This window comes from Corapipo altera, unplaced genomic scaffold (assembly GCF_003945725.1).
Source record: "Corapipo altera isolate COAL_440 unplaced genomic scaffold, ASM394572v1 140b, whole genome shotgun sequence".
Classification (NCBI taxonomy): domain Eukaryota; kingdom Metazoa; phylum Chordata; class Aves; order Passeriformes; family Pipridae; genus Corapipo; species Corapipo altera.
Genome location: NW_020884956.1, coordinates 790,180 through 815,620, shown reverse-complemented (window position 1 = coordinate 815,620; position 25,441 = coordinate 790,180). Strand labels below are relative to the sequence as shown.

General features: G+C 45.6%; 1 protein-coding gene across 2 annotated transcripts in view; it reads right to left on the bottom strand.

Annotated features, from left to right (window-relative positions):
* Positions 1-25,441, bottom strand: part of SLC7A10 (solute carrier family 7 member 10) — a 41,226-nt gene that overhangs the window by 2,579 nt on the left and 13,206 nt on the right. Inside the window, exons 2-8 of one of the 2 annotated variants that reach the window (XM_027663748.1) lie at positions 13,339-13,543; positions 7,196-7,347; positions 6,330-6,455; positions 5,235-5,388; positions 3,484-3,607; positions 3,284-3,387; positions 2,169-2,265 (exon numbers count right to left, since the gene is read on the bottom strand). In XM_027663748.1, coding sequence (XP_027519549.1) covers positions 2,169-2,265; positions 3,284-3,387; positions 3,484-3,607; positions 5,235-5,388; positions 6,330-6,455; positions 7,196-7,347; positions 13,339-13,543 — 962 coding nt within the window. The remainder of the gene's footprint in view (positions 1-2,168; positions 2,266-3,283; positions 3,388-3,483; positions 3,608-5,234; positions 5,389-6,329; positions 6,456-7,195; positions 7,348-13,338; positions 13,544-25,441) is intronic. The other variant, XM_027663749.1, reaches the window with a different exon arrangement.

Here is a 25,441-nt window from a genome sequence, read left to right as displayed (position 1 = left end):
CTCGAGATTTTGGCCTGGTTTACTCCAGGCTCTCTTTTTGCTTATGTCCTTTCTTCTTAATTAGCTGTTTCAATAATAAAGTCCTCCCAGGAGAGAAGGCTTCTGCACCACCAGCACCAGGAGTTAAACACCACCACAACCAAATGCCCCTTTGGTCCTGCTGTTCCCCTGTTCAAAGCCTGGTAGGCTTGGCAGGGGGATTTCAACACCTTGAGCAGTCCCACCACACAATGGGTTTAAAATTGGACATGGTTTCACACTGGTGTCATTAACATGGTCTCTGCTCTCCCCTGACACGTGTCACACACATGTACAACCCTCTGCTGCCACTGAAGGGCTTTGCAGTGCTGTCACTCAGAGCACAAGGTTCTGTGTGTAGGTGACACTGATGTGTCACGTCTGCTCATGGTGTGGGTGTTGTGGCTGCAGAGGGGTGTGCTGCTCTCCCACAGCCTGGCCACAGCCACGTGGGGCCAGTCACTCCCTACTGCCTTGCAAAAAAACTCCCAGTCTGTTTATTTTACATTTAGCTCGGCCCCTTGATTTTTGGAAGTAAAATAGTAAATTAGTAAAAACGAAGGTCTCACTGGTGATGTTAAAGTAGCCTTTTTCCATACACAGAGAACCCTTTCTCCATGCAGGGAGGTGGGTGTGTTTCATTGGGAGAGAAAAGGAACCTGATGTATTAATTAGGTTTGCCTAAAGTCCAGCCCTGTTTGCTCCTGTAGCAAAGGATGAATTGATGTGCTGAGCTCCTTCTGAGGTTTGCACTGTGGTTCAGGGGGGATGGTTGGAGCAGTGCAGGGGGCTGTGCCTGATGGATTGATCAGCTCACTCTGGTCAGGGCTGTTCTGCAGTGAATCAGCCTCTGGGACTCAGTGTATCATTTCAGCCCATGTATTTTTAAGGACAAAGGAGTTTTGCTTCATGGGCACCAGTGGAGCACAGCTGCCCACTGAGATCCTGTGGTATCCTGGGGCAGGGCAGGCATGGGCAGTTTACCCAAACTCCTAACAAGCAGCAGTGAGATGTTTGTGATGGGGCTCTAAACCCGGGAATACTGTAAAGCCTCAGCAAGATGTGTATTTTGTCATAGAACGGTAACTTTACAGGAGGCTTATTTGGTGAAATTTTGTATGGGTGTATTGTGCCAGAATTGCTGTTAGAGCCAGTAGACATGTAAACATGGATCTTCTGAGTGCATCTGGGGTGGTTTTGATATCAGTGGCAAACTTGCAGTTGGCAGCCATTGGTGCAGCCAAGATTGCAAGCCAATGCCCTTTGGGGAATTCCCTCACTTGGGCTCTGCAGCCAGGGACAACAGCACTGGGAACCATTTTCCTCTTCACCATCTCCTATGCCCATGACGTAAAACCCATCACATGTTCTAGTTTCACTGCCGGTAAAAGAACATGAAGATCTGTGTTTCATATAATAACTTCTGTAAGTCATTAGTACTGTGGAAATTCACACTGCCTAAAAAGTGAGAGAAACCTTCCTCCCACAGCAACACACCAGCAACTGGACCAGTCCCATGCCCTCTCAACAGCTGGCCCATGAGTGTCTGATCTTTGCAGGTGACCTGATGTCTGCCTGATGTACCACTCAGCAGATGCATTATTCAGGGACACTGTAATCATTACCTCTACCTAATTTTTTGGCCCATGGAAAAGAAATATCTGTGTCCCTCAGAGAGCTGCCTGATCACCCCTCACAAGGTGTCTTGGTTGTTGAGAGTGAGTAATTTTAGGAGCACTTTGTCTGCTCCCTGGGATCCACCATGTCTCCGGATTTGGTGGCAGGATCTAAAGCAGCCCTGCCTGAGTGGGATTAGCAGTGACCATGGGGATCTCCAAATGCTTGTGGGAAGCAGGTAAAATTGGTCTGAGGAGCTGATCTTGTCTTAAATGAAGTAGGTAATGAGCTTACACTGCAGCTCAAGTGAGGTATGAGGGAAGCCCTGCAGGTGTCAAGGGGGATTATTTCCACTGCTTCTCCCTGGGGCAGTTGGACCTGCTCAGCTGGCACACACCAGCAGCACTCCAGACCTGCTTTCTTCTCCTCTTCTGGGGTAAAATGGCCTCTCCAGGGGTTTTCCAGCTCTCCTCTCTGCGATTCAATGTTTCCAAAAGCAGGTTACACAGTGACAGAGCAGGGGCAACACTTACACAGAGGAGCAGGGCAGGAATGGGCGTGCAGTTCTTGACATGGATCATGGCAAGCAAACTCGGCAAGTGGCCTTCTCGGGCACCAGAGAAACACAACCTGGAAACAAGAAGAGTAATGATGAATCCACTGGGTGTGCAACAGGCTCTCCAGTCCTTAGCCATATAACACCTCATCTCTTCCCATGGAAGGGAGCTGTGGCCGAACTGGGGAGACAACTAGAGACTGCCTGAGTCACCTGGTGAAAGGTATTCAAACTAGACCCCCTTCAGTACACAAGGCCTTGAACAGCTAATGTTACCTGTGAAATGACCTGCTCTGAGGTGCTGGAATAGCTCTGAAATCTGCCCTGTCCCTGCCTGCTGGCCAGCACTGCCTCTTTACCCAGGGAGGGATGAGTACCCTGAAGGTTGTGTGGATATTTCCAGTGTCAAAAGGGTTTTGGGTAAGGTTGAACATGCCTAAACATTTTAAATGCACTTGTTACATGTGCTCTCAGATTTGTTGCATCTCGTTATACTCATGAAAGTGCTGAGATAAATAACTTTCCCAAGCAACTTTTGAGTTGCTTCCTCAAAAAACATAATAAAAAATTATAACTTTCAAATTAGGTTCAGAGAGGTCAGTTATTACAAATAGACTTTACTGTCTACAGTCTAACAGACTATATAGATTCTGGCCCCACTACCAGCAGTATGCATGCAAAGCACCTTGCCTCCAAGTTTTTCCAGCATGGGTGTGAAAACGCCTGTAACTGGGAACAGCACCAGGCCCTGAAACTCTTCTTTAAGCTAAGCACAGTCTAGCTGTGGAACTTTGTTGATGTAAAATTACTTTGGTTTCACACTAAAGCTGTGTTTGGCTCTTAATGTGAATTATTCCACATCTGCAGGCACTTCCAGTAACTTACATAAATTAATTTGCAAGAGATTTCATGACTCAGTATTACATTTGCTGGTTTGAAACAGAGCAATTCATAACTGATTGTATCCAACACACCCAACAACGACCTCGTGCTCTACAACAACCAAAATTAGCTAGCATTTCTTTAGCAAAGGAAATTAAAACAGCCCCTCCCCAAATCAGATAACGTTCATAAAATTGTACTCCATCTAACCTTGATGAGGTAAAAAGGTATCCATTTATTCCTCCAAATGTAGATAGGGCCACTGAGACTGGCATAACCCAGGAAAAATAGCCCAGTAACTTTTCACCAAATGTCTAAAGCAACAGAAGGCAAAGAAACTGAAATACACTGCAAAGCACAGAACCGAAATCAAAGTGTGTTCGAGACATCCAGGGAATGGTTTTACTTACTACCGCCACAGCGTTGGAGGACAAGAGCTCTTGGGGTGACATGGCAGTGAAATAGGCAATGTTGGTGAACGTATACACAAATGTCACCAGTGGGATGGATATGAATATGGCACGAGGTAGGTTCCTAATAAAAGAATTGGGAGGGTAGATAAGCAATGACGGTCACGCACAGAGAGATCACAACAACCGTGTCCGGCCCCGGGGGAGCTCACCCGGCCGAGTTTGGGTGAGCTGGGCTTCGGTGGGGGGTTCTCTGGAGAAGTTTCCCTGCTTCCAGGGGCTCTCTGACCCACTGCAGGGTGGAGAAGGCTGAAAGTGCTACAGAATGCCATGTCTGCACCCTGGGACAAACATACCACGAGTTCCCTTTGGGCTCTTGACTGGGACCGGTGCAGCCTGTCACTGAAAAACAAAATAGCCATTTCCCAGAAGTTTTGGGACTTTTGCCTTAAATGCCTTGCTTTGCTTTACCTTCACCTGCTCTGAAAAAGAAGGGGGTCCTGTTGTTCAGCTGCTACCTTGGCCCATTGTGTGCCACAAACCTGGTCTGGTCAAGGCAATAGCGTGGCAACTTGCAGTAGTACAGCTGTGCCTGATCTCCAACCCAGAGACCTCCTTAGAGGAGGGCACCTGGTCTGTTCTGTAACTAACAAAATAATGCAATTTTTCTCTGTCTGTCAGATTTGGAAAAAAGGTTTTAAAAAGCATATTTAACCTTCGTAAATTTGAACAGACTTAGTAAAAGTGGGAAGTGGTTTTGGTTATCCAATTTTTTTTTATATTTTAATTTCCCCTCAGAGGTTGCAAAAATCATTTAAAAAAAGGCTATTTGTTCCATTTTCTCTTTATTTCTCAACTAAGGCTGCAATTACCTTGTTTAAGTCATAACTTACTATTATTCAGCTTTGAAATTGTGGTGGTCCATTAAAATGCTGTTGTTTATTAAGAAAACACATTATTAAGAAAACACATTTCTTTGTTTCTGCCAAGATCTCTGGACATGCATTTTACCACTCACCGGTGTGCAGAGCCACTCATAAGGCTGCAACTTTAAGTCATTTCTGTCCAGGCTGTGTAGTAGCTTAAATTCCTCATTGTTTAATTGCTGTGTGCATTGGATGCCCAGAAATAACTAACACTCCAAGAGCTGCTCTTGGCATTGGTCATTCCACTTCATCAGTTCAGAAATATTGAAACACTTGAACTTTGCTAAACCAAAATTCCCTTTCCCTCACAACCTGCTTGTGATGAATCCTTTCCAAGCCCCTTCCCGTACCCAGGACCAGCAGTGACCCAGTGTCAGCTGCCTTGGCAGGTGCTGGGGCAGGGAGTGCTGCTTTCACTGCACAACTAATCTTCTCTTTCAGGTGTCTGTGGGAGACCCCCTTTGGGTGAAAAAGCAAAGCAACTTCCAGGATAATTCAACATTTTTCTAATAGAGGTGATTCTCCCAGTAGATGTTCGTGTGGTTAATTTTCTGCTGTAGGAGCACTGTATGATTGAGTAGTGCCATAAAGACACTGCTTTGTCTGTAGGCTGCCTGGATTCAGTTAGTACTTTGTGCTGCGTATTTTTAATTTCAGTGTTTCTGTAGCTTGCCTGCTATCTGTTCTAAAGAAAAATCTTTCTCCTTTAGAAAGACCAGTCCCACAGACACAGAATAACATCTCTTGAAATGAATAATTCTACCAGATGGCTCCAATGCCTCAGCACTCCAAGAATATGTGGATGGCATGGAAATGGATACTTGCCTGCGGGGATCAACCAGTTCCTCTGTCACGTAGTTCAGGAAGTTCCAGCCACTGAAAGCAAAGGACCCTTGAAGGAAGGCTAAAGCTAAATGCCCCACGGATGGAGTCATCCAAAAATTGAATGCATTGCTTGGCGTCAGCTCTTTGTAGTTTCCTGCACAGAGAGCGCAAGCAAAAGGTTAATCCACCTCTACCTACCAGAGACACAGGAAACAGGTTAACTTCTGCTTTCAATTCTTTATTCTTTATTCCTTATTAGAATGGAGACGTCATGCTCTTCCTGTCCCCATGGGCTGGCATTGCACTCGCAGTGCTTCCTGCAGGACGGGGTCCTGGTGAGGGATGTTGGGCTGTGTGGGCACCTTGTCACCACTCAGGGGACCCTTTGCAGCCTGCCCTGCCTGAGGGTGGCTCCTTGGCAGTGTAAATTCCTGTCTGCTCTCAACGCAGTTCTCTTTTACAAGAGCTTGGTGTTGTTAAGTAGAAATACTTGAAAAATAAAATGTCTATGGGGCTGGAAGATCTGTCAAGATTGTAGGACTGTTACCACTGAGAAAACAAGGTTTTTGCCCTCTGTGGATTTCTTCTTCCCTTATATGACTCATCGTATACATGATAAAAAAAATTGTAAATCTTTTGTGCTTTCTGCTTTTCGTTAAGTGGTGAATCAATGAGACTTTTTTTGCCCATGTGTAATCTTAAAAGTGATTTTTTGTAGGGAACTGGAGTAGTGCCTGAAATGAAGCAGGTATCTTCCTGCCCTGGGCAAGGCATTGTTTACTCATTTTGGATCCAGAGCACTTCAAATTCAAGGAAAACACAACAGATTAAAAAAATAAAGTCACAATCCTGAAACATCCTCAGCTGCCCTCCTTTATTCTATCAAATCCCATGAGGATAAAAGGGGCTTTTTTAAGCTGATATAGCTGGTTTCTCCCTCCGTTTCAACACGCCATCCTTTCCACAGCCCCTGCAGCTCAGCTGCATCCAGCACACCTTCAGGTCTGTTTGTAAGGAGGAAACAGTGCAGTAAGTGGGAAGAAATCAAGTCTATCAACAGTACCATACCCACGTTACAGCTGTCTCACAGAGTACCTTTAAAGATCTGTATGAAGCCCACAATAATGATAAGGGTCAGGGCTAAGAGTTTTCCTGCTGTAAATATATCCTGAATGCGCGTTGCCCATCGCACGCTGGAGCTGTTCACCCAGGTCAGGAGAACTGGAGAGCAAAAGACTGAATTCAGTGAAATGAAATTACGTTTATTTAAGAACATACAGCATTGGAAAACACAGGCTGATGAGCATGTTCTTGCAGGGAGCTCTAGCATGGCCGGGCACAAGGGTGAGGAGGAGCATTGCCTTTCCCCAGGGGAGTCCCAGCTGTGGGAGCCATCAGCCCTCACTCCTCGGGTGCTGCCAGTCAGGGCTCTCCTCAGCTCCAGTAACTGTGCCTGAGCCGTGCTCAGCATGCTGGGATCATCCCCTCCTCACAGGAACAGTGAACACCTTCAGCCCTGCAGCTCTGCTTTGCTTTTGCTGGCTCTGTGAGTGACTAACAGAGCTGGTATCATGCTGCTCTGCCTGCACACTCCTTTGGGAACATGAAAGAAGACTAGGAAGGGCTCAAAGGTCACCTGTGCCACCACCTGTGCCAGGAACCCATGGCTCTGCAGGGAGCACAGCACTGTCCCATCCCACATGCTCACCTGCTGCCCCTTTCCCTGGGACCCACTGCATTTTGGGTGCTGTTGTGCCTCACTCCAGGCCACCCTGTTTGCTGTTAGGCAAGTGGAAAGGGATGTAGTATCCCACAGCAGTCGCAGTGCCTGTCCTGGGACCTCCCCACTGCCCTTTTGAGCTGTGGCCATGCCCCCAGGCTGGCTGGAGCAGCCCCTCGAGTGGCCCCTTGTGAAACCGAGTCAAGCTTTGTGTGTGTGTGTGTGAGGAGCAAATACTCACGTAAACACACCATGGAGAGGATCCTGGAGGCATTATAGGGGGGGATACAGTTAGGGAAGACGGGCTGCAGGACATAGTTTGAGAAGGTCAGTGCTATGACAGCCAAACTAGTTGGGTACATGATGAGCACCGCGCTCCACAGCAGCAGGAACCTGGAAAGACAAGGAGAAGCACAAGAAAGCAGCGCTGGGGCTGTGCTGCAGGAGGTGACACCCGCTCAGCTCCTGCTCCTGAGGCACCAGGGTTGAGTACCTTCATCCTGGTCACACCTAACAGTCACCTACTTGTGACTGCCCTCATCCTCTCTCCCACATCCTCAGCACAATCCGGACTTTAAATGAAACATTGTAAAGCAAAACTGGGTTTAGGAATGTGTGAAAGAGCGAGGATTATGCCCAGCAGGCATGCTTTGATTTAACTCTGTGTGTCTAAAGGAGAGCAGCTCTGTTGCTCCTGGGCTGACACAGGCAGCAGTCCCTACATGGAAGGCAGCTCTGAGGGGTTTTGCAGGGCCTCCAGTCACAGGCTGGGTTTCTTGTCACCATTTGTGTTGGCTCTGTGACCTGGGCCAGGGCAGGTCAGTGTGCAGTATCCTGTGATGGATCGCTCAGCTGGGGTGCACTGGCTTGGGTGTCTGCCTCCAGCTGTGGCTTAAGGGGATGGCAAGGTATCCATGCAAATATAAGCGTGAGATATTTTGGCTTCTCATTCTGGGAAGTAGAAAAAGAAAGTTCCAAAGGCAGCAGTGGATCTGGTTAGTGCTTTAAAATATTTGAAGCATTATTATCTCTGCAGTGAGAAGTAGTCATTGCAAGAAAGTGAAGTCTTTCTTGCCCATGTGCATGCACACACAGATACACTCACTGTCACTCACTCACATCCATATACAAATGTAACACACAGGGATGCCCAGCACAAATGAGGATTTGAAATGATATTTCCAAATAAGACAGGATAATTTCTATATTATGCAGGTTGCTCTTTAAGAGGCTGCACCCAGTGGGTGCCAGCCCCATAAATGTGGCACAGCTGAGGGAAGCCCTCTCTGTACCATTAATAACCTGGAGGGATGGAGTGCTGCTTGTTGGATGCTCCTCAGCCGGGAGCATCCTTTACTTTGCCTTGTTGCTTCTGAGGAGTATGGAGCAATTATTACCTACCAGAGTTAATTTGGTGAACTGGACTGATACAAGATCTGGGTACCTTCCCACCTGGCACTGTTGTTTTTTACAATAAACTAGGTGGGAGTTTTTTCTTTCTTTTTATTTTGTCTTGTTACTCCTTTTTTTTCCTGACTGTACCCACTATCTGGGGTATCTCTGCAGACTCTGCTTGCTGTATGAGTTAACTCAGCTGGTCCTCACTGAAGAATAAATAGGACCTAAAGACTGCAATAGCAATTTGCTGATAGGGTTTGGATACTGGTGGTGCTGAGTGACATCAGGTTGGTGTGTGCATGGCAGTGTGGCTGTCAGCTGGCAGGGCCTGGGCAGAGATGCCTGGGCAGAGACCACCAGTTCTTCCCTGACGTGGTTATCTTAGCCCATAAAAGTTATGCAGGCTGAGAACTGTGTTCAGCTAAAAATGTTTAATGGGAAGAATGACACAATTGCTGGCAAAATTGGCCCTTTTTTCTATGATGTAATATGAAGTGTGGTAGGTAGACTGTGGTTTAATGGGAATGGGATCATTCAATAGATTTCTGACACTCTATTTGTTTTATACAGCCTTTGAAATGCAGGACTGACAATGCAAATCAAAGTAAAGGCATCATTTGAGCAGCAGGGGAGAAAGCTCAGAACTTTCTCAAAAAAGATGGCAGCAAAACAAGAAGGAAGCTTGCCTAAGATGTAGGCTCACTTTTATCTTGTTTCTACAGTAAGGTTTAATCAAAACCTGGTTCTGAGAAAAAGATCTCCACGCTGCTCCCTCAGATCACATTCCCAGCCCTGACCATCCAGCCTTGGGGGCTGGGGTTGCACAGCTGGCACTGCCTCGCTCTTGCAGTGCTGATGGTGCTGTCCAGGCAGGATGAGGAGCCAGAGGCCCAGACTGCTGGGAATGGCTCTACCTGACTTAAATTGCCTGTGGGGAGATGGTCTTGGCTTGAGGCAGGAAGATGTCACCATGGCACACCTGGAATTACTCTGCCTGACTCTTCGAGTGGAAAGCGGGGGAATTATTGCCCCGAGGGTGTTGGGAGCTGAACAACTGAACCTGTCAGCTGAAGCTGACAGCCTTTCACAGTTACCCAGTAGTTGCGATTACAAGAACATGAGAAGTTAAATCATCTCTTGCTGCCAAGAATTGATCAGATCTTTAGAAACAGGCTTGAGGGAGATGGACACAGAGAAAAAGATGCAGCTGCTCTTGTTTGGTTGGTTTTGGTTTTTTGTTTGCTTGTTGTTTTTTTTTCCTGAACATTAGAGTTTGTATGAGAAATCTGAGCTCCTACATGTGCTGGTGGTGGTGAGAGAGCAGGTAAAATAACCTCCCTGCCTGTATTCTGAGCAAACCACAGTTGTGAATAGCAAGCATCAATAGCTGCTGGCTGGCTGGCCTCTGCTGTGTGTTTTGTTGTTCATTATGATCCAAAGTTCATTGAAGTCAATGGCTATCCTCCCATCAGAGTGTATATGCATGAGATAATGTCCCTAATTAGAGTCCAGCCTTGCCATTTTAGGAACAGGCCGGAATAAGTGACAGTCTATGGAGCAGTGGGCTGCTTTTGGGAAGGTATGGCATTCATGTGAAGTGCCAGTCATCCAAAACTGAATTTTTTTGCTGGTATCTCTGCACACTAATTTCCTCACCTGTGCAAAGAAATAAACAGTCTGGTTTGATCTGGGTCTTTAATAGCCTAGTGGACTTGGTGAAATCAGTTCTCCAACATGTATTTGGGATGTGCCTGTACTCCCATGAGGGTCTTGCATTAGATATAAAATGTTATGGAGTAAAAGCAGCCTATGAAAATGTAAAATTAGAGTGTACCCTACTCGTGCATCATTAGCAAAAGAAAAGTGTTTGAAATAGATGCTGTAGTACAGCTCACTGTATCACAGGAAAAACAGAACTGCTTTAAGAAAGTTGGAGCCAGTTTGAATACTTTTAATGCTATTCTATTTGCTGAAAGACTTACTGCCTCTGGAAACTTCAGATTTTTCCAATAACAAGGAAACATGGAATTATATTTGAAGCATGCTATACTTGCAGTTAGGAGTGACACTTAGCAAAACTTTGGCTGAAAACTCTCTGCTGACTAATTTTAGGGAGGACATACGTCCAGCCACCCGCCTCTGCTGGTGAAGCAGCTGTGTTAGCTGCAACCTCACTGCTGAGCATTCAGAAGAAGCTGTATTGTCAGAAACACACTGGAGGGTCTTTCATGAAGCTGAATTTATTCACTGTCTTCTGCAAGAATACACATTGAGCCTTTTATTTACTGTTCTGGGTAATGTTCTTTGAGTGACCAGCGAGCCCGTGTGTGTGTACAAAGAGCTGTGCTCAGGTGGCTCCAGCAGCAAGGGCTGTGACACATCCCCTGCAGTTAGTGTGTCACACACAATGCTATTTCAAAAAGGGGGTTTCTAAACGAAGATGAAAGCACGGGTCTGCTCTCTGGTACCAGACCAGAGCCCTTCCTGTGTGATACAGGAGCCCTCCCTCACCTCTTCCTTCTCCCCTGGCCGGAGGAGCCAAGGAGTGTCCTTGCTCAGGGTCATCTCCAGCCAAGGTTTGCCATCACCACAACTTCTCAGCAGTTTTGTGCTGTCTTTGAGCTCCTGCCAGCTCAGGAGATGGCCCTGTCCTGCCTCTCTCTTTTATTCCATTCACCTTCTTACATCACACCTAAGCAATGTAACAACTGTTTAGGTTTGGTTTGGTTGGGTTTTCAATTTATGCAACCAACTATCAATACTGCCAGGCACAGAAGCTGGGCCATGTAGTACTCCACTGGCTGTTAAAATCAAACAGTATTTCCTTCTGCCTTGTATGTATGCAGGAAAACACAATAAATGGGAGGATTTTGGGAGGCAGGGACAAGACAACAGAAGTGGAGATGTTGAGGTCTGGGTGGGTACAGCAAGTGCTCTTACAACAAACACCTTATGTGAATAGACCAAACCATCCAGACTGGCTATTGGGAAAGTCATTTGGCAGATGCACTAAAGCTTTGTGTGCTGAGTTTGATGTACTTTGCTGCAGAAGGATTAAATCAAGAGAGAAGCAGTGGTTTTTTTCCTCAGAGGAGGCACAGTGCAAGCTCCCAAAGGGCCCCTTTAAGCTCAGAGCCCCATGTACAACCACCTGTGGTGAATGGGCACTCCCAAAGAGGGAAGCTGGAGGTGCTTGTGAGAGTTCCTCTAAGCTGCAGGCTTTGAGTGGTGACTCAGCAAAGTGCAATCCCAGCCTGGCTTTACTGGAAAATATGACTGAGTCTCCCCCTTTTTACAGCAAAACCTACCTAAAGGCTTCTTGCCTAATGCAACCCTTTGCCACACTAGTGCACAGCTGATTTTTCTTGGGAGAAAAGGTAAAGTCTCTACAGAGCAAGAATGGGAGCACTGCTTCCCTTCAGGTGACAGGTGGTGCTTTTTTTGATATTGCTTGAGCATTACAAACCTGGACACCAAGAGAGCACTGCCCCAGCAGAAATTCCTGCCCTGGGAGGTGACACTGTCCCCAGGCACATGCTGGGCAGTGAGTTATCACCTGGTGTGTGGTTTGTTACAGCAGTTGCTCAGCCTGGTGCTTGTTGGTACCAGGTAAATTCTCTGAATGTGGCACAGAGTGAGCTGAGGAACAACTTAAAGCCAGGTTTAGTTGTACTTGATTCCTAAGTACTCATTTTCTCCCCTAGAAAGCATAAATCTTTCGGTTCTGTGAAATTCTGGTGGTTTCTGGCCTCCTTCACAGTGATGTTCCATCACTTGTGACTGTTTGTGAGCTTCTGTGCTCCTTCATTTTCCTGGTCCTTCCTGGCAGACCCTGTTCCTGGGAGCAGGTGACGGGGCAGCTGCTGCCTGCCTGCTGCAGTGTCCTGGGGGAGTGGCTTTACTGTGCAGCTCCTGCTCCTGTGAGGGAACAGACCTCGGTGAAAATGAGTTGGGATTTGGTTAACCAAGGTAATGTTGTCACCTCAGTCTGTTCTGTGATGTCAGTGTGATCAGTGCACAGCAGGACAGAGTTCAGAGGAGCGATTCCACCAGTGGAGAAACGCTGGTTCCATGAGAACCAGCACGAGGCAGTGGCTGGAGTTTGACAAGCACCAGAAATGTGCTCACCCAGCTGGCTGGATGCTGGCTGTGCCCAGTGCCAGGGTGACAGGGACAGCCTCCTGTGGGACAGGGTGACAGGCTGTTCTGATTTGCCCTTGCTCAGCAGCCAGCTCAACTGTTAGGAGTTTGTTTTCCCTCTCAAATGGAAATCCCCCCTTCACCTTTCTCTAGTTTTCAGTTATGCTGCTTATTTCTCATAACTAAACCACCAGCACGTGGCGTGGCCTCTCCACTTGCTGATGAGAGAGCTGGTCAGAGCATTTTGGTGCTTCTCTAGTGAGCTGTGAGTACAGGCTGACAGCTTAATTTATCTTGTTGAATACACAAAAAAGTGTATAAATATAAAAGATGACCTCTTCTCACTTGTCCCTTCCTACCTCAGCCATGCTACTCCACTAGTGGTGTTTCCAAAGAGAAATCATTCCCTGGATTAGCATTCCCTCCTCTCTGTATTTACAACTCTTGGTTATTTTGAACAGCTGCAGTAAGTGAAGCAGCTTTGCTTTATTCATGGCAAGGAGCTCCAGCCCGGCCTCCCTGGTGGGTGAAGCTCCTCAGTGCAAGGCACTGCTCATTCCCAGCTGGCACACGGAAATGTCACCGTGACACAGCACCGCTCTTGTCTGCCACGGACTTCATTGAGCCAGTGAGGGAAGTAAAAGGGTCCATCACCTTCCCTTGGGAAGTGCCACTGGGATGTCCGTGTAGGGGCAATTTGGTGTTTCTAATGAGAACAGAAAGATTGATTTTGCAAAAAGCGTTTTTATTGACAGAGGTTTTCTCTTCCAGGTCAGACGGCTTTTCCACGACAAACACACAACATAAACACGTTTCAAAATTAGTTTATAGAGATGGGGTACTTACCCAGCTAACCCACCAAAAATCTCTGTGACGTAGGAGTAATCCCCTCCCGATTTGGGGATGGTGACTCCCAGTTCAGCGTAGCACAGTGAGCCCAGGGCAGCCACGCCTCCGCCAAGCACCCAAATAACCAGGGCGAGCCCCACCGAGCCGGCGTGCTCCAGCACTCCTTTGGGGGAAATAAAGATCCCAGAACCAATGATATTACCTGGAAAGGACAACAGGTTTGCAGTGAAGTCAAAGAAACGCATTTTTTATTTTTTTTTTAATTTATTTTAAAGGCAGACAAGCCCACAGCCCCCACTCGGTTTCAGGTTTCGCATGATTGCACTTCATCTGATTACACCCTGGCAAAGTGTTGCCATTTATCAGCAATCAAGGATGGTAACTGTGTGCTCAGCTCTGCTGAAGCACGGTGAGGCTCAGGGGAGGATCCCTGAGTTTTGTGGCATGAATTTACTCATCTGTCTGCTCTCACCTGCCGTGGCCAAGTGTTTTATCAAAAGGAGTTAGAACTGACTTTGTAGTGAAGATTTTTCATCCCCTTTTAAGAGGAATTTGAACAAGTTAAGGCCCATTTTCAGGGAGGTTGGGAGATCAAAGGAAAAAGGTGGCATCATCTATAATGGTGGGGCCAAAATGTGCACTTGCCACCAGGACAGATTTAAGAGTGTGCTTGAAAAAGTCACCTCAAGGTCTGAAACAGTAGAAATCCATTAACATTTTGTACCTGCAACACCTGTGCTGCTTAGTCATAAGTCTGCTCAGCCATAGATTTTAAAGGGATAATGTGGGGTGACTGAAACACTGGGCAATATGACCAATTGAGACAATGGGAGCTGAGACAGTGCTGGGAGTAGGAAAGGAGTGCTGGATACCACAAGTGCTCTTTTTCCATGTGGGGCCAGGGCTGAGGGCACTTGGTTTGTTCAGTCTGGAGAAGAAGAGACTGAGGTCAGACCTCCATTGAAGGAGATGGGTTTTTGTCAGGTTTGAGATTTTTTTGAGCAGTATCTAAAGAGCACTGTTCCCAAAGGATGTGAAGACTCTGCTGTTGTAGGACTCTGTGGCAGGCTTTCCTCTTTTATGAGTTGGTCTTAAAATCCTCACTTATAAACTTGACTTTAAAAGCATTTCTTATCAGTGCAGTCACAAATAAAATATTGTGTAGTTGTTAATGAGGTATTGTCACCTAAACCAGCCTCTCTGCAACCTTTGAACCTGCATGTCACCAGATTTATGCTCTTCCTCCCCTTTGCTTTATAAATGCTTTTCATCTGCAAATGAGAACTCCCTGAAGACACCCACTTAGCCCAAATTTTGCTGTGTTTGGCTTCAGTTTTGTCCTCGTGTTTCTTTAAAGCAGGTGCTGGAAGTGCAGCTCATGCAGCAGGTGTGCCCTGGTTGTGCTTGTACACAGCTGTGTGTTTGCAGACACCTCATCTCTGGTTTGGAATGGAATTAAGGTAGAAAATAAACAGCTCTGATGGCATAGGTAGCTGCTTCCTGGCCTCTGGAGAGGAGCTGAAGACAATAAGTCTGCAAATATACAGACAATATTTGTAAGGAATTCCTGGTTTGTGTGCATGGGCTGCTTTTTTTTTTTTTTTTAATGTTCATGAGGCACAGGTAAGGAGAAGCCAGAAATTAATGGCTTAAAGGAGATCAATGGTTGAACTCTGGAAAACCTTGTCAGCATTGAGATCTTTAGCTTTGGAGGGAGTGAGTCCCTGGGAAAGACAGAGACCCTCCTGGTGCAGCTGGGATAGGCACAGAAGCACTTTCTATACATTAAAAAAAAAAAAAAAAATCGGATCAGGGATGTAGATTTAACAAAACTAGATCATACTAGAGTAACAGTAAGATTAAATGTAGTTATTCCTCAGCTGAAGTAGCAAAGGGAGCCCTAAGCACTGCTACAGCATTAATCTCAGCAGCTTGTGCTGAAGGAATGGGCTTTGATGCAGATCAGTTGCACAGTAGTTTTCATTGCACTGATAGATTTGTTCTGGGTCTTCCCTACTGAGAAGCTCCACGGCTGAAGTGCAGTGGTGAAATCTTTCAAGGAGATAGATGAGGAGTTAATATATTGCTAGAGCATATTTAATACTTTATTATACTTTTTATTTAATAGAATTTATGGGGCTTTTTGGTCATGGTTTCTGCTGCTGGCTGAAGCATCGCAATATATTTAAACAAACAAGTTTTTTCTGGAAGACTGCTGATGCCCTGTTCAAGAACTGTAACAAATCTTGAGTTTAAGCTGAAAAAGAAACATCCGCCTTGGGAGTTTAAAAACTGTCCTGACAGTCTTTGGTACTGCTGTGTGCTGTACTTGTAACAGTTGGACTCATGCATATGGAGAAAGGGCTTAAGATATAAAAGAGTCTCAAGAATGTACATATGCTACCTGTCAGCATACATACCCCTGTCTCTATCTTTCAAAAACCAGTATACATGGAAACATTGTGCTTTTGGGAGGAGCCAGTGCTGTTTTGGAGAGCATGCTGAAGTTCACACATGTGAAGTTCACACATAGTGCTTTTTACCAAAATAGATCAGTAGCTTTCCACTGCCTCTTTGGGATGGGACAATATTCCCTTCTGGCAACCCCAGTACTGAACAAATGGGAATTGCCCAAAGAGAGAATAACCCCTAAATGAGTCCCCTGGCTCCTCTCATGCCCTCTCCTCCTGCTCAGTGCTTTCTTTTACCTTAGTTCAACTTTGCTGCTGGTTTTGGCAGCAGAGAGCAGATGCCATTGCCCATCCTTCAGCAGGCTCTCGGTGAGAGCTTCCACCCCCTTTTTGTTGTGTCAGGATGTGGAGGAAGGATACAATCCAAACACAGCACAGTGCCCCTCAAACTGCTAAGGGGCAGGAAATCCCAGGTGGTGTCTCTGCAGACCTGTGCTGTGTGGCGCTGGCAGGGTGACCCCTGAGCTCCACTGTGGGGTGAGCTGATGGTTTCTGTGACAGGCAGACCTGCCCTGGGCTGGGGAGGGTGGGGAAATGGGGAGCTGAGCATCAGCAACTCCCTGGGAAGCAGTGTGATCAGGCCATGCTGTGAGGGACCCAGGGAAGGGAGAGCGAGTCCTGGTGAGATGAGGTGGCAGCAGTCACCAGGCACAGGGGTGCCACAGTGCAGTCTAAATGCACAGGCAGGTAGTTGCTGGTGTGTTTTTTAAATGTTTGCACTTGGCATTGTCAAAGGCCTGAATATCTCTGTGCTCCCAGTTTCTGCCTCCAAGAAGGGGCATGGCTCATCCCTGCCCAGCCGGGTGATGGGCAGTGAGGGGCATCAGCAGTGGGGCTCTTACTCAAACCCAAACTGCTTAGAGGGATGGCTTCCTCTTATGGCAAGACTGCCAAAGCAGTCCTCCTCATCTGTAAGTCTGTCTGAGCTGGAAACAGCAGAACTTCTTTTGTTTAAGGACAATATTTCTGGGTACATCTATCTGAAGGAGCAGAGCAAGGACCAGACAGCATTCTGGATCATTCTTTCATACATAGGATTTTTGTTGTAAATTAAGTAACTAGGCATATTTAATGCAGTCTAACGCCCTCCATGGATGAATAAGTGACAAGGCAAAGTTATCTTCCAAATTCATTGTGGTATGACTCTGCTATGACGTGCAAAACCGTATCAGTGGAAGTGCCACACCCCTTCTGACAACAAAATGTTCTTATGGAAACCTGCCATGAAAGTGATAAATGTGCCTAAAGAGGTACCTTCCCTTCACTTGGCATAGGGCTTGTTTAAAAATAGATATGGTGGAGATGCTGGAATGCTGCAGAAAATGAGATGTCATGAACTGCCTGATGAGCAGCAGTTCTCAGGAGGTCTCACGTCCCTGAGCTGACATCCTCAGGCCAGAAGGCTCGGCAGTCAGGCAGATGTCTCACATGCACGTAGATATTTCAAAGCAAGTCTTGGTCAGCAGGAACTGGAGGGAATTTGGTGAGCAGCTCTGGGGTGAGACAGAAATTTGCTGGGCAGTTCAAGGGAACTGTCATTGCTGTGCTGGGTCAGGGATGATTCTTTCACTTTACTAGTGCTGGTACTCCTGACACTCACTGCGTGCGTTTTTTTATTTCTAAGATGTGAAGACAGGGAAAAAAACTAATTACTTCTTGTAAAACAGCCACTTTCTCTGCTTCTTCATGGCCTCTACTAGAGTTTTCTGCTGTAAAAACTACCTTTTTGAACCAAAAAGAAATTAATGCTTGCATTTCATGTGTCCCTGTCATGGGTATATCTTACAATTATAACAAAGAACAGGCTGTCTAGAACTATATAGCCAAAAATGAAACATGGGGAGAGATGGAGTCACATGAAACAGGGCAAGTGAAGTGTGCCAAGGTGGGGAGAGAGGGATGATGAATGTGAATTTGTCTGTCTGCTGGCCCAACTCTGCTCCCTTGGCATGTGAAAATGTTTCTACTACAACTAAAAAAACCCAGTCACTTTCTCAGCCCTGTCATATTCCTAGCCTTAAAAAAAAAAAAAAAACCCACCAGTTTTTTGCAGGACAGAAGCTGTCCTCAACAACTGTGTTGTATAGCACCAAAGAGCCTAGAAAAGACATCCTGCAAAAATACTGACCACTGGAACAAAACCCTCTTCCTGCTCTAATCAGTTGAGAGTTTTCAAGAGGTATTTAAGAGCCTTGAACTTGACAAATTAAATTCTTTGGATGGGATTTTTTTTTTTATTTTAAATTTATTTTCTTATCCACAATGAGAACAGTTTGTGTTGGGGGCAAGGAGGAAGGTAAACCTTGCAGCTATGCCTGCTTGATGTTAGAGAAAAGCAGTTTTGTTCTTTACTTAGAGAAACTTACCCATAAAATTGCTCAGGAGCTGCTCACTGGTGTGAAAAGATAACCCTGGCAGGACTGACAGAGCCAGCAAGACCTTGGGTGATCTGTTGGTTGCACACATTCACTAAGACCCCAGAGTGCTCTTGCTCAGCTGCACATCACTGCTGGATGTGTTACTTGACTGCAGAGGTGAAAACACTGACATTTCTTCCTTTCTTTTTTTTTTTTTTTAAATTCCCCCTCCCCCCTTTCCTATTTTTCTAGGATGTGAAAAGAGCTCTCAACATTGTTCAAAAAAAAAAAAACCAACAACCCAAACCAAAACATGACAGTGGGTAAGATCTCAGAAGTGATATACTTCAGGCTGTTTCACTTGCCTTCTGTGTTTTGTAAATTTAGACTTCAGATTTAGACAACCTTCTAAAATGACTCATAAGGGTTAGGAACACAATTTTTAAACAAAAGCTGAAGTTCTCATGGTATTGTTATACCACTTATTCCGTCCTATTGTGAAAAGGAGGAAAAAAGGCAACAAACACCTACAAACAAGAGACGACAAATACTGTGCTTTGTACGGGGAAGAGAGCATATTGCAGCAACTACAGGGAGGCAGAGGCATGGATAACAAAGGAAAAAATCCTATCATATAGGAATTTATGTTTTTAAATTGTTTTTAATACTGAGCACATCTTTGCCCAGCTCCACTCTGTATGTGGCTGCCACCCCATGAGCCTCTTGGTGCCCAGGAGGTTGCACAGACCCAAACCAGCTGCTGTAACAGGGCACTGACCTGGGGGTGAAGTGGGCTCAGTCTCTCCTGTGAGCCATGCTCCACCTCTGACTTCATGGAAGTGGGTCTCACACCTGTTTTGGGCTGAAGGGAATGCCAAATCCCCTGCCCTTTCAAACCTCCAGCCCTTTATCTAATTATGTTTAGGATCTTCTGTGACCTGGCCCTGGGCTGGGTGTCCCCCACACTCAGAATGCAGATCTACCCTGAGGTCAGCACCTCGTGTAGAGCTAAACCATTTGGGAACCATGGCACTGACCTGAATACTGGGACTTGGGGCTTACTGGAAAACCCAGTGCTTTCAGTTTGCCTCTGGCTTTTGACCTGTGAGAGTGCATTTGGGGTCAGGTTTGGGTGTTTCTCAATGTAACTGAGAACTGAAACTCGTTGTTTAACAAAAGCTGAATTCTCATCAAAACACTTCAAGAACTGCACTTTGAAGGAGAACAGTAAATATGACTGTGCTCGTGAGAAAATAAAGGGACCTGGTAATATTGGTGTTAACCTGGTATTCACTTAGCATGCAAAGCCCTTAGGGCATCTCTTCTCTATCTCCAGCATACAATCAACAGAGACTGTAAAAATAAAGGATCTTGCAGCCTGTTGAATGTATCCATCACTTCTTTAAAAATGGCCTTACTGACTGTATGTATGGATAAAACCAAGCAATTTCCTGTGTGGTCAGCAAAGAAAGATATCACTCATGCCTTTTGTTGTGTGTGCATTTCTTTAAAGATCTGTTGTACATCTGAAATTCTGAATGGGTCTGTAACACAGACCAGAAATTTACCTACGTAGCTCTTTACCCTACAGAATGAAATGTTATCAACAAAGAAATTCTGTGCCTTTTCTGGCTGCAGTGAGGTAAGTCACTTTGTGAGAAGTTGTTCAGCGAAGGGTTAGAGCAGGAAAAATTCCTAAAAAAACCTGTGTGTGGTTCATGAACATGAATCCTGCCAGGCCACTGCTTTCATGGAGTGTGTTTGTTGTCCTCAGGAGATGGCACTGCACAGCTGGAGGGGGGGAGATGTGATGTCCAAAGGCAGGCAGAGGGAATGTCCTGCTTCCTTCAGCATGGCTGGGGAGGTGCCTCCCACGTTTATTGAATGGGAGCAGGAATCAATAACATAGTAGTCACTCACTGAGACTTGTTTGACTATCAAGTCCAGCACCCTTCCTCAGTGCCAATGTGGGCAATGTGAGACATTACTTGCCACTTTTTTAATGAAGCTGTAGAAAATGAGATTTTTTTTTAATTTTCCTTTAAAATTAAATGTTTGAGACCAGCCTGGTTTCAGCTACGGCTCTCTTTTGATACATTGGTACATCGTATCCTCAACAGCAGGTACTGAATTTTCACTGATGGCTGCGAAAGGAATAATAACCAAAAGTCTGCCCATCTTCTCAGGACTCCCACATCTAGGCAGAGTCATTTTTCAGGCCAACAGGATGACAGTCTGTGTCATTGCTTAAAACAGCTCTCTTATAAACAAATGCTGAAGCTTTGCATCCTCCCAGGGAATTATAAATAAATAAATCTTATTTGAGTAGGAAGTACTGTAAAGAATTGAGAATCCTGTTTGGCAACAACAAGAAAAATCTTAGCCAAAAGGAATTGTGCTTTGCAAACTGTTTAAATCCAAATTAAATATGAGGTGGATTATGTCAATAATGGCAACAATGTAACTCATCGTGGATATATTTATTTATATATTTATTGAGCAGAACACTGCTAAATTAAGCAGCCTCCAGTACAGCTAATTGCCCTGGGAACTAATTGGAGTTAAGCATTCCCAGCTGAGGACATTAGTGGCCGGTTTTGACTGTCACTGCCTGTTTGTGAACCCAGGGCATGACACATCCACAAAACCAGGCAAGGGGTAAAATGTGCAGCTCATAATTTTGGTGCTGACCGGAAATGTTGTGGCAGCACAGCCCGTCCCAGTGGCTCTGTTCATTCCCAGGGAATAAACTGGCTGCCCTCTGACATTCCCACACCGACGGGCACAAGGTGCTGCTCAGGCTCCTCTCCAGCTCATTAACACCTAATACAAGAGATTATAAGTGCCCCTCCCCAGTTAAAACACAAAGAGTAAAAGAAATTCTGAATCAACAAAGCAGTCAGGCCTGAGAAAATACCTGCGGGGACTCTGCAGGATTAAACCTGGCAAACACTTCAAGTACCTTTTCTTAACCTCTAGTCGAGCATGAATTTAGACTATGTGGCAGTGTTTAAGTTATTTCATGCGATTTCTTGGATTTATTTGCTTTTAAATAGCATTCAGAAAACTCTTAATAAAGGATCTACAAAGGATCTATGAAACTTGGCATTAAAATAACAGCCATTTAACTTCATATGCATGTAACAAATGTTAGTCCTGTACCAGTAGAAAATGAATTATGGCTGCTCTGCCAATATGGTTGTAAAAAAAACCCCCCAACCAACCCTTAAAAATGGCTATAAAAATAACAGTGATAATTAATGTCTGCAGCGCTTAGTATTTAACAAAATTAAATTATCTTAAAACCTGACTTCAGTTCAAGTATTTATGTTAAAATTCCTAGCAAGTAAGAACATGACCAGCCATTGTAAACTGCCATTCCAGCATTCCAACTGGATTTTACTGGGTTAAGAACTTATAATCTGATTACATTACACCCAACTTTAAAGACTTTAAAAATCAGGCTTCTTAAAATACTGAAAAAAGCGTTTTCTTTTTGTGGTGGGTGTACAAAGAAGGTATTTGCATTTTGAGCACTACAGTACAGGCAGACCGGAAGAACTAAAGTTTTATAGCAATGAAGGTGAAGAACAGAAACAAGGAAGAATGGAAAACTGAGTAAAGGAAAGTAAATATTTCAGGCATGATTTTACTAATAATACCTGACGTGGCCTCACAGAGGGTGCACCAGCCTGTTTTGGTGCTAGGGGTTAGACATTGCTATCACATAGGGTACTGGGGAGATCTGTAAATTATTTAACTATCCATATATTTTAAAATAATTTAAATATATATATATAACATTAATCCCTCTCTATTAAAACGATCCGCAGCACTCTCAGCAGGGCCCCCTGCCGGGCACTGCCGGGCGCACTCGGGGCAGGGAAAAGGCCAAGGGCCACCTCGCTCGGGAAAGGGACTGGAAGCGCCTGTTATCTGCAGCTGCAGCGAGGGTGGAACGTCATCCTCACCCCGAATTTTAGGGAATGTTACTGCGGCCAACACGTTTCTGGGTTGCTGTTCTCCCCAGTGATCAGCCAGTCCGTGATGTTGTGTATCCTCCCCCAGAGGGAATAACCTCTGCCTGCTCATCTTTGTTATTTTAAGGAAACGTAAGACTGATTTAATGGCAAAGATCACTGACGGACAGAACTAGCAAGTGGATACAACTGGGACGTGCCAGCTGCCTTGTCATGATTTTGGGGGAGTGTTAGGCAGCTGTGTTGCAATGAGATGAAAAATTCACGACCTAGAGAAGAGCATTTGAGGCAAACTTGTGTTAACCTCTTCCCGAGACCCTTAATGTATCTGGGGCCATTTGAATAGTTGTTTAAAAGCAGTAAGCTGCACATTTGGCTCTGGCTTAAGGTGTATAAACTGCTTAATGACGGTGCTTAGTTTGGAATCCCTTTCCACCAGCAGCCTCAGAGAAAAGCAGTACTCCAGTCCTGCAAGATGCATTTATGGGACTGCAGTGCTTTGCTGTTCAGCTGAAGCCTGCTGCTTGTCACAGGGGGCTGACCATGCTCAGCCCATTAGTAGCCCAACCTCTACCAAGGTACCCAACAGCTTCAAACCACAAAAGCGTGGTGGTTTGAAATTTCTACTTTTCTAAAAGGTATCTTCTATTTGTAAAACGAGTGCTAATTTGTCGGTTGCTTTTCTTCTGCAGAAGCAGGTTAACCAACAGAAACTTCATCAAGCCTCTGTCTTGGTAACATGGTGATCACAAAATAATCTGCTGCTTCAACAGCATTCAGAGGACTGTAATTGTAGGAAGGGCTCATTTGTACTGTAAAGAAAGACCTCAACGCAAAAGATATGACGTGGGGATATTCTCAGTATAGCACTTAGAGTCAAATGCAAATGTTCTCTTGACCAAAACCAGCACTGGAAAGTCTGATCCCATTCTCTGGCTTACAAGCATCGTGCTCTCCTGAGTATCCATGTGGGCACTCATCAGGTATGACAGATTAATTTACGAATCCGTGTGCCCAAAATTGCAGGGCCTAATTGAGCACCTGGAAGGAGACACCGTTGTCCCCGTCAGTCAGTGCTGGTCCCCACCTGCTGTGGACTAAATATTTGGATGATGTGTGCAGAGGACAGATCTGCACTAAGGCAGAAAAATGGCCAGGAGGTGCCAGGACCAGGCCTCTCAGGAGTGTGAGAAATAATAAAGAAGACGACAGACGTCTGCTAGTGCACGGTTTTATTCAGTTTTATTTGAGTAACGCTGTTACAATGTGTTTATATCAAAGGAGAAGTTAAAGCCTGTATGATAGGATTTTTGTTGTTGTTCTAAATTGAGAACTCCCTTTTATTCTGCTAATCCTTTCACAGGCTGCAGGCTCTGTCTGCTCTTTTCAGGCACACAGTCCACTGCTTTATTTCCTGCTCCTCTGTTCTGACTCTTGTACTCGGTCTGATTTCTCCACTTCCTTAACTTCTGACTTGTTCTCCTCTTCTCTTGCCAGTGTTGGGATATGTGGGCTGCATTTCATTACCATGGAGAGCAAACCTCAGCCTGCTGTGCCTTGCCTCTGTGCGCTGCAACGATAAGGCAGAAATGTCGGGCAAAGCTTCTCCCGGGGACTGGGTGACATTTTCCTTGGGATGTGCTCAAAGTGAGCTCCCACACTGCTGCACTGAAAGCAGCCTGTGCAGCAGTAGGGCTGTGTCCAGGAGGGGCTTACAAACAGCTACTTTTACTGAGCTTCAATTGCACCTTCCTCTCCTGCCTTATTCCCCGACATCAGGGACCTGGAGCAGGGTTTATGGCAGGGCAGTCAGGGTTTATGGCATCACTGCCAGCTGAAGATGAGGGAGTGCCACAGAGAGGTGCAGAGCAGTCCTTCTTGGTGGCTCCCACTGCATCCCTGCTGGTAGCGCTCTGTGGGGAACAGGGGCTCAAATTACCCCCCTGACTGTGGGACTTCAGCACATAAAGGAGTTACAGTGACCCTCGAGGCAAAGTACTCTTGTGGGGTTAGAGATGCTTCAACCCTACCACTCATTTCCAAAGAGAAACTGAGTGCCAAACCTACCTTGGTACTGTGAGAGGGATGTGGAGGGTTTCCCCTGCAGTGTTCCTAAAATGCCTGGATTGTCCTGGTAAGAAAGTGCAGCACTGCACACTGATTGTTCCCTATAAACAGTGCAACTTTATGCTGTATTGGCCCTTGTTACCTGTCCAACATCTGGTTTCTGTGCTCTCCAGATCTCAAAATCCTGACTTGGAAATTTACCTGCAAACAGCAGAAGTGTGTCCTTAAATGCCCTGATGTAGAAATGGGCAGTTTGTAAAGCTCTGCCCTGCATGCATGCTGGGGGATGGGGGGAACTTCTCTAGGACACCGTGTGGGTGATTGCTACCAAAATAAATCCTAATTTTAAGGAAAGCCATTGATAGTAGAGATAGTGAAGATAGGTCCTTCTGTAGTGGCTTAAGGGGCAGATGCCATCCCATCCAGCTGATTTAATGACTGTCCCTTGGCTGAGAAATCCCACAAGTGACAGCTGCATCTCTGGGAGGGCTCTCACGGTGCCCTCTACACCTGCAATGATTTTCAGTATATACCAAGAAGAAAAGCAGTTACAAAATGCTGCTGTAAAGCTCACCAACCCAGCTTTAAAAACAGCCAAGGAGTTCAGCTGTGCTGGGCAGTGCTGTGGGTCAGACAAGGACAGTATGACAGATACAGCTATTTGGCAGCCCAGACTCTTCAGCCCTACTCATGCCAATGGTAGAGACCCTGGCACCACCTTTGAAGCATAATTTGTTTCATGGAAAATACTGTGGGGATTTTCCCTTTTTTCTCCCCGTAACTCTATTCTTCTTGCTCATTGTGATTGTGAACAGATTATTCAGTCTGAAAAATTTATCAGCTGCCGCTGCCCAGTGGGAAAACCACTTCCTGTCCATTCCTGAAAACTGTCAGTCCTCATGGAAGTACCATTTGCCTAATTAGAGAGATTAAACAAAATGATGGTATGCAGCAGCAAGAGTTACACAGCACAAGAACACAAGCACGCAGAAGGATTTTTTTTTTTGGTTAGACAATTCTAGGCTCTAGCAGAAGAAACCAGCCTGGAAGCTGGCAGCGTCTCTCTGACCCCCACACTGCTCCACAGCCACTGTGACACCTCCCTGCCTACCTCACACAGCATCTCTGCAGCTTTTTGCTGTGAAAAATGTTCCTCCTTGTGAATGAAAAACTTTGTTTGCATGCATTGATGCCCTTGCAACCCTCAGTTTTGGCTACCAGGAAC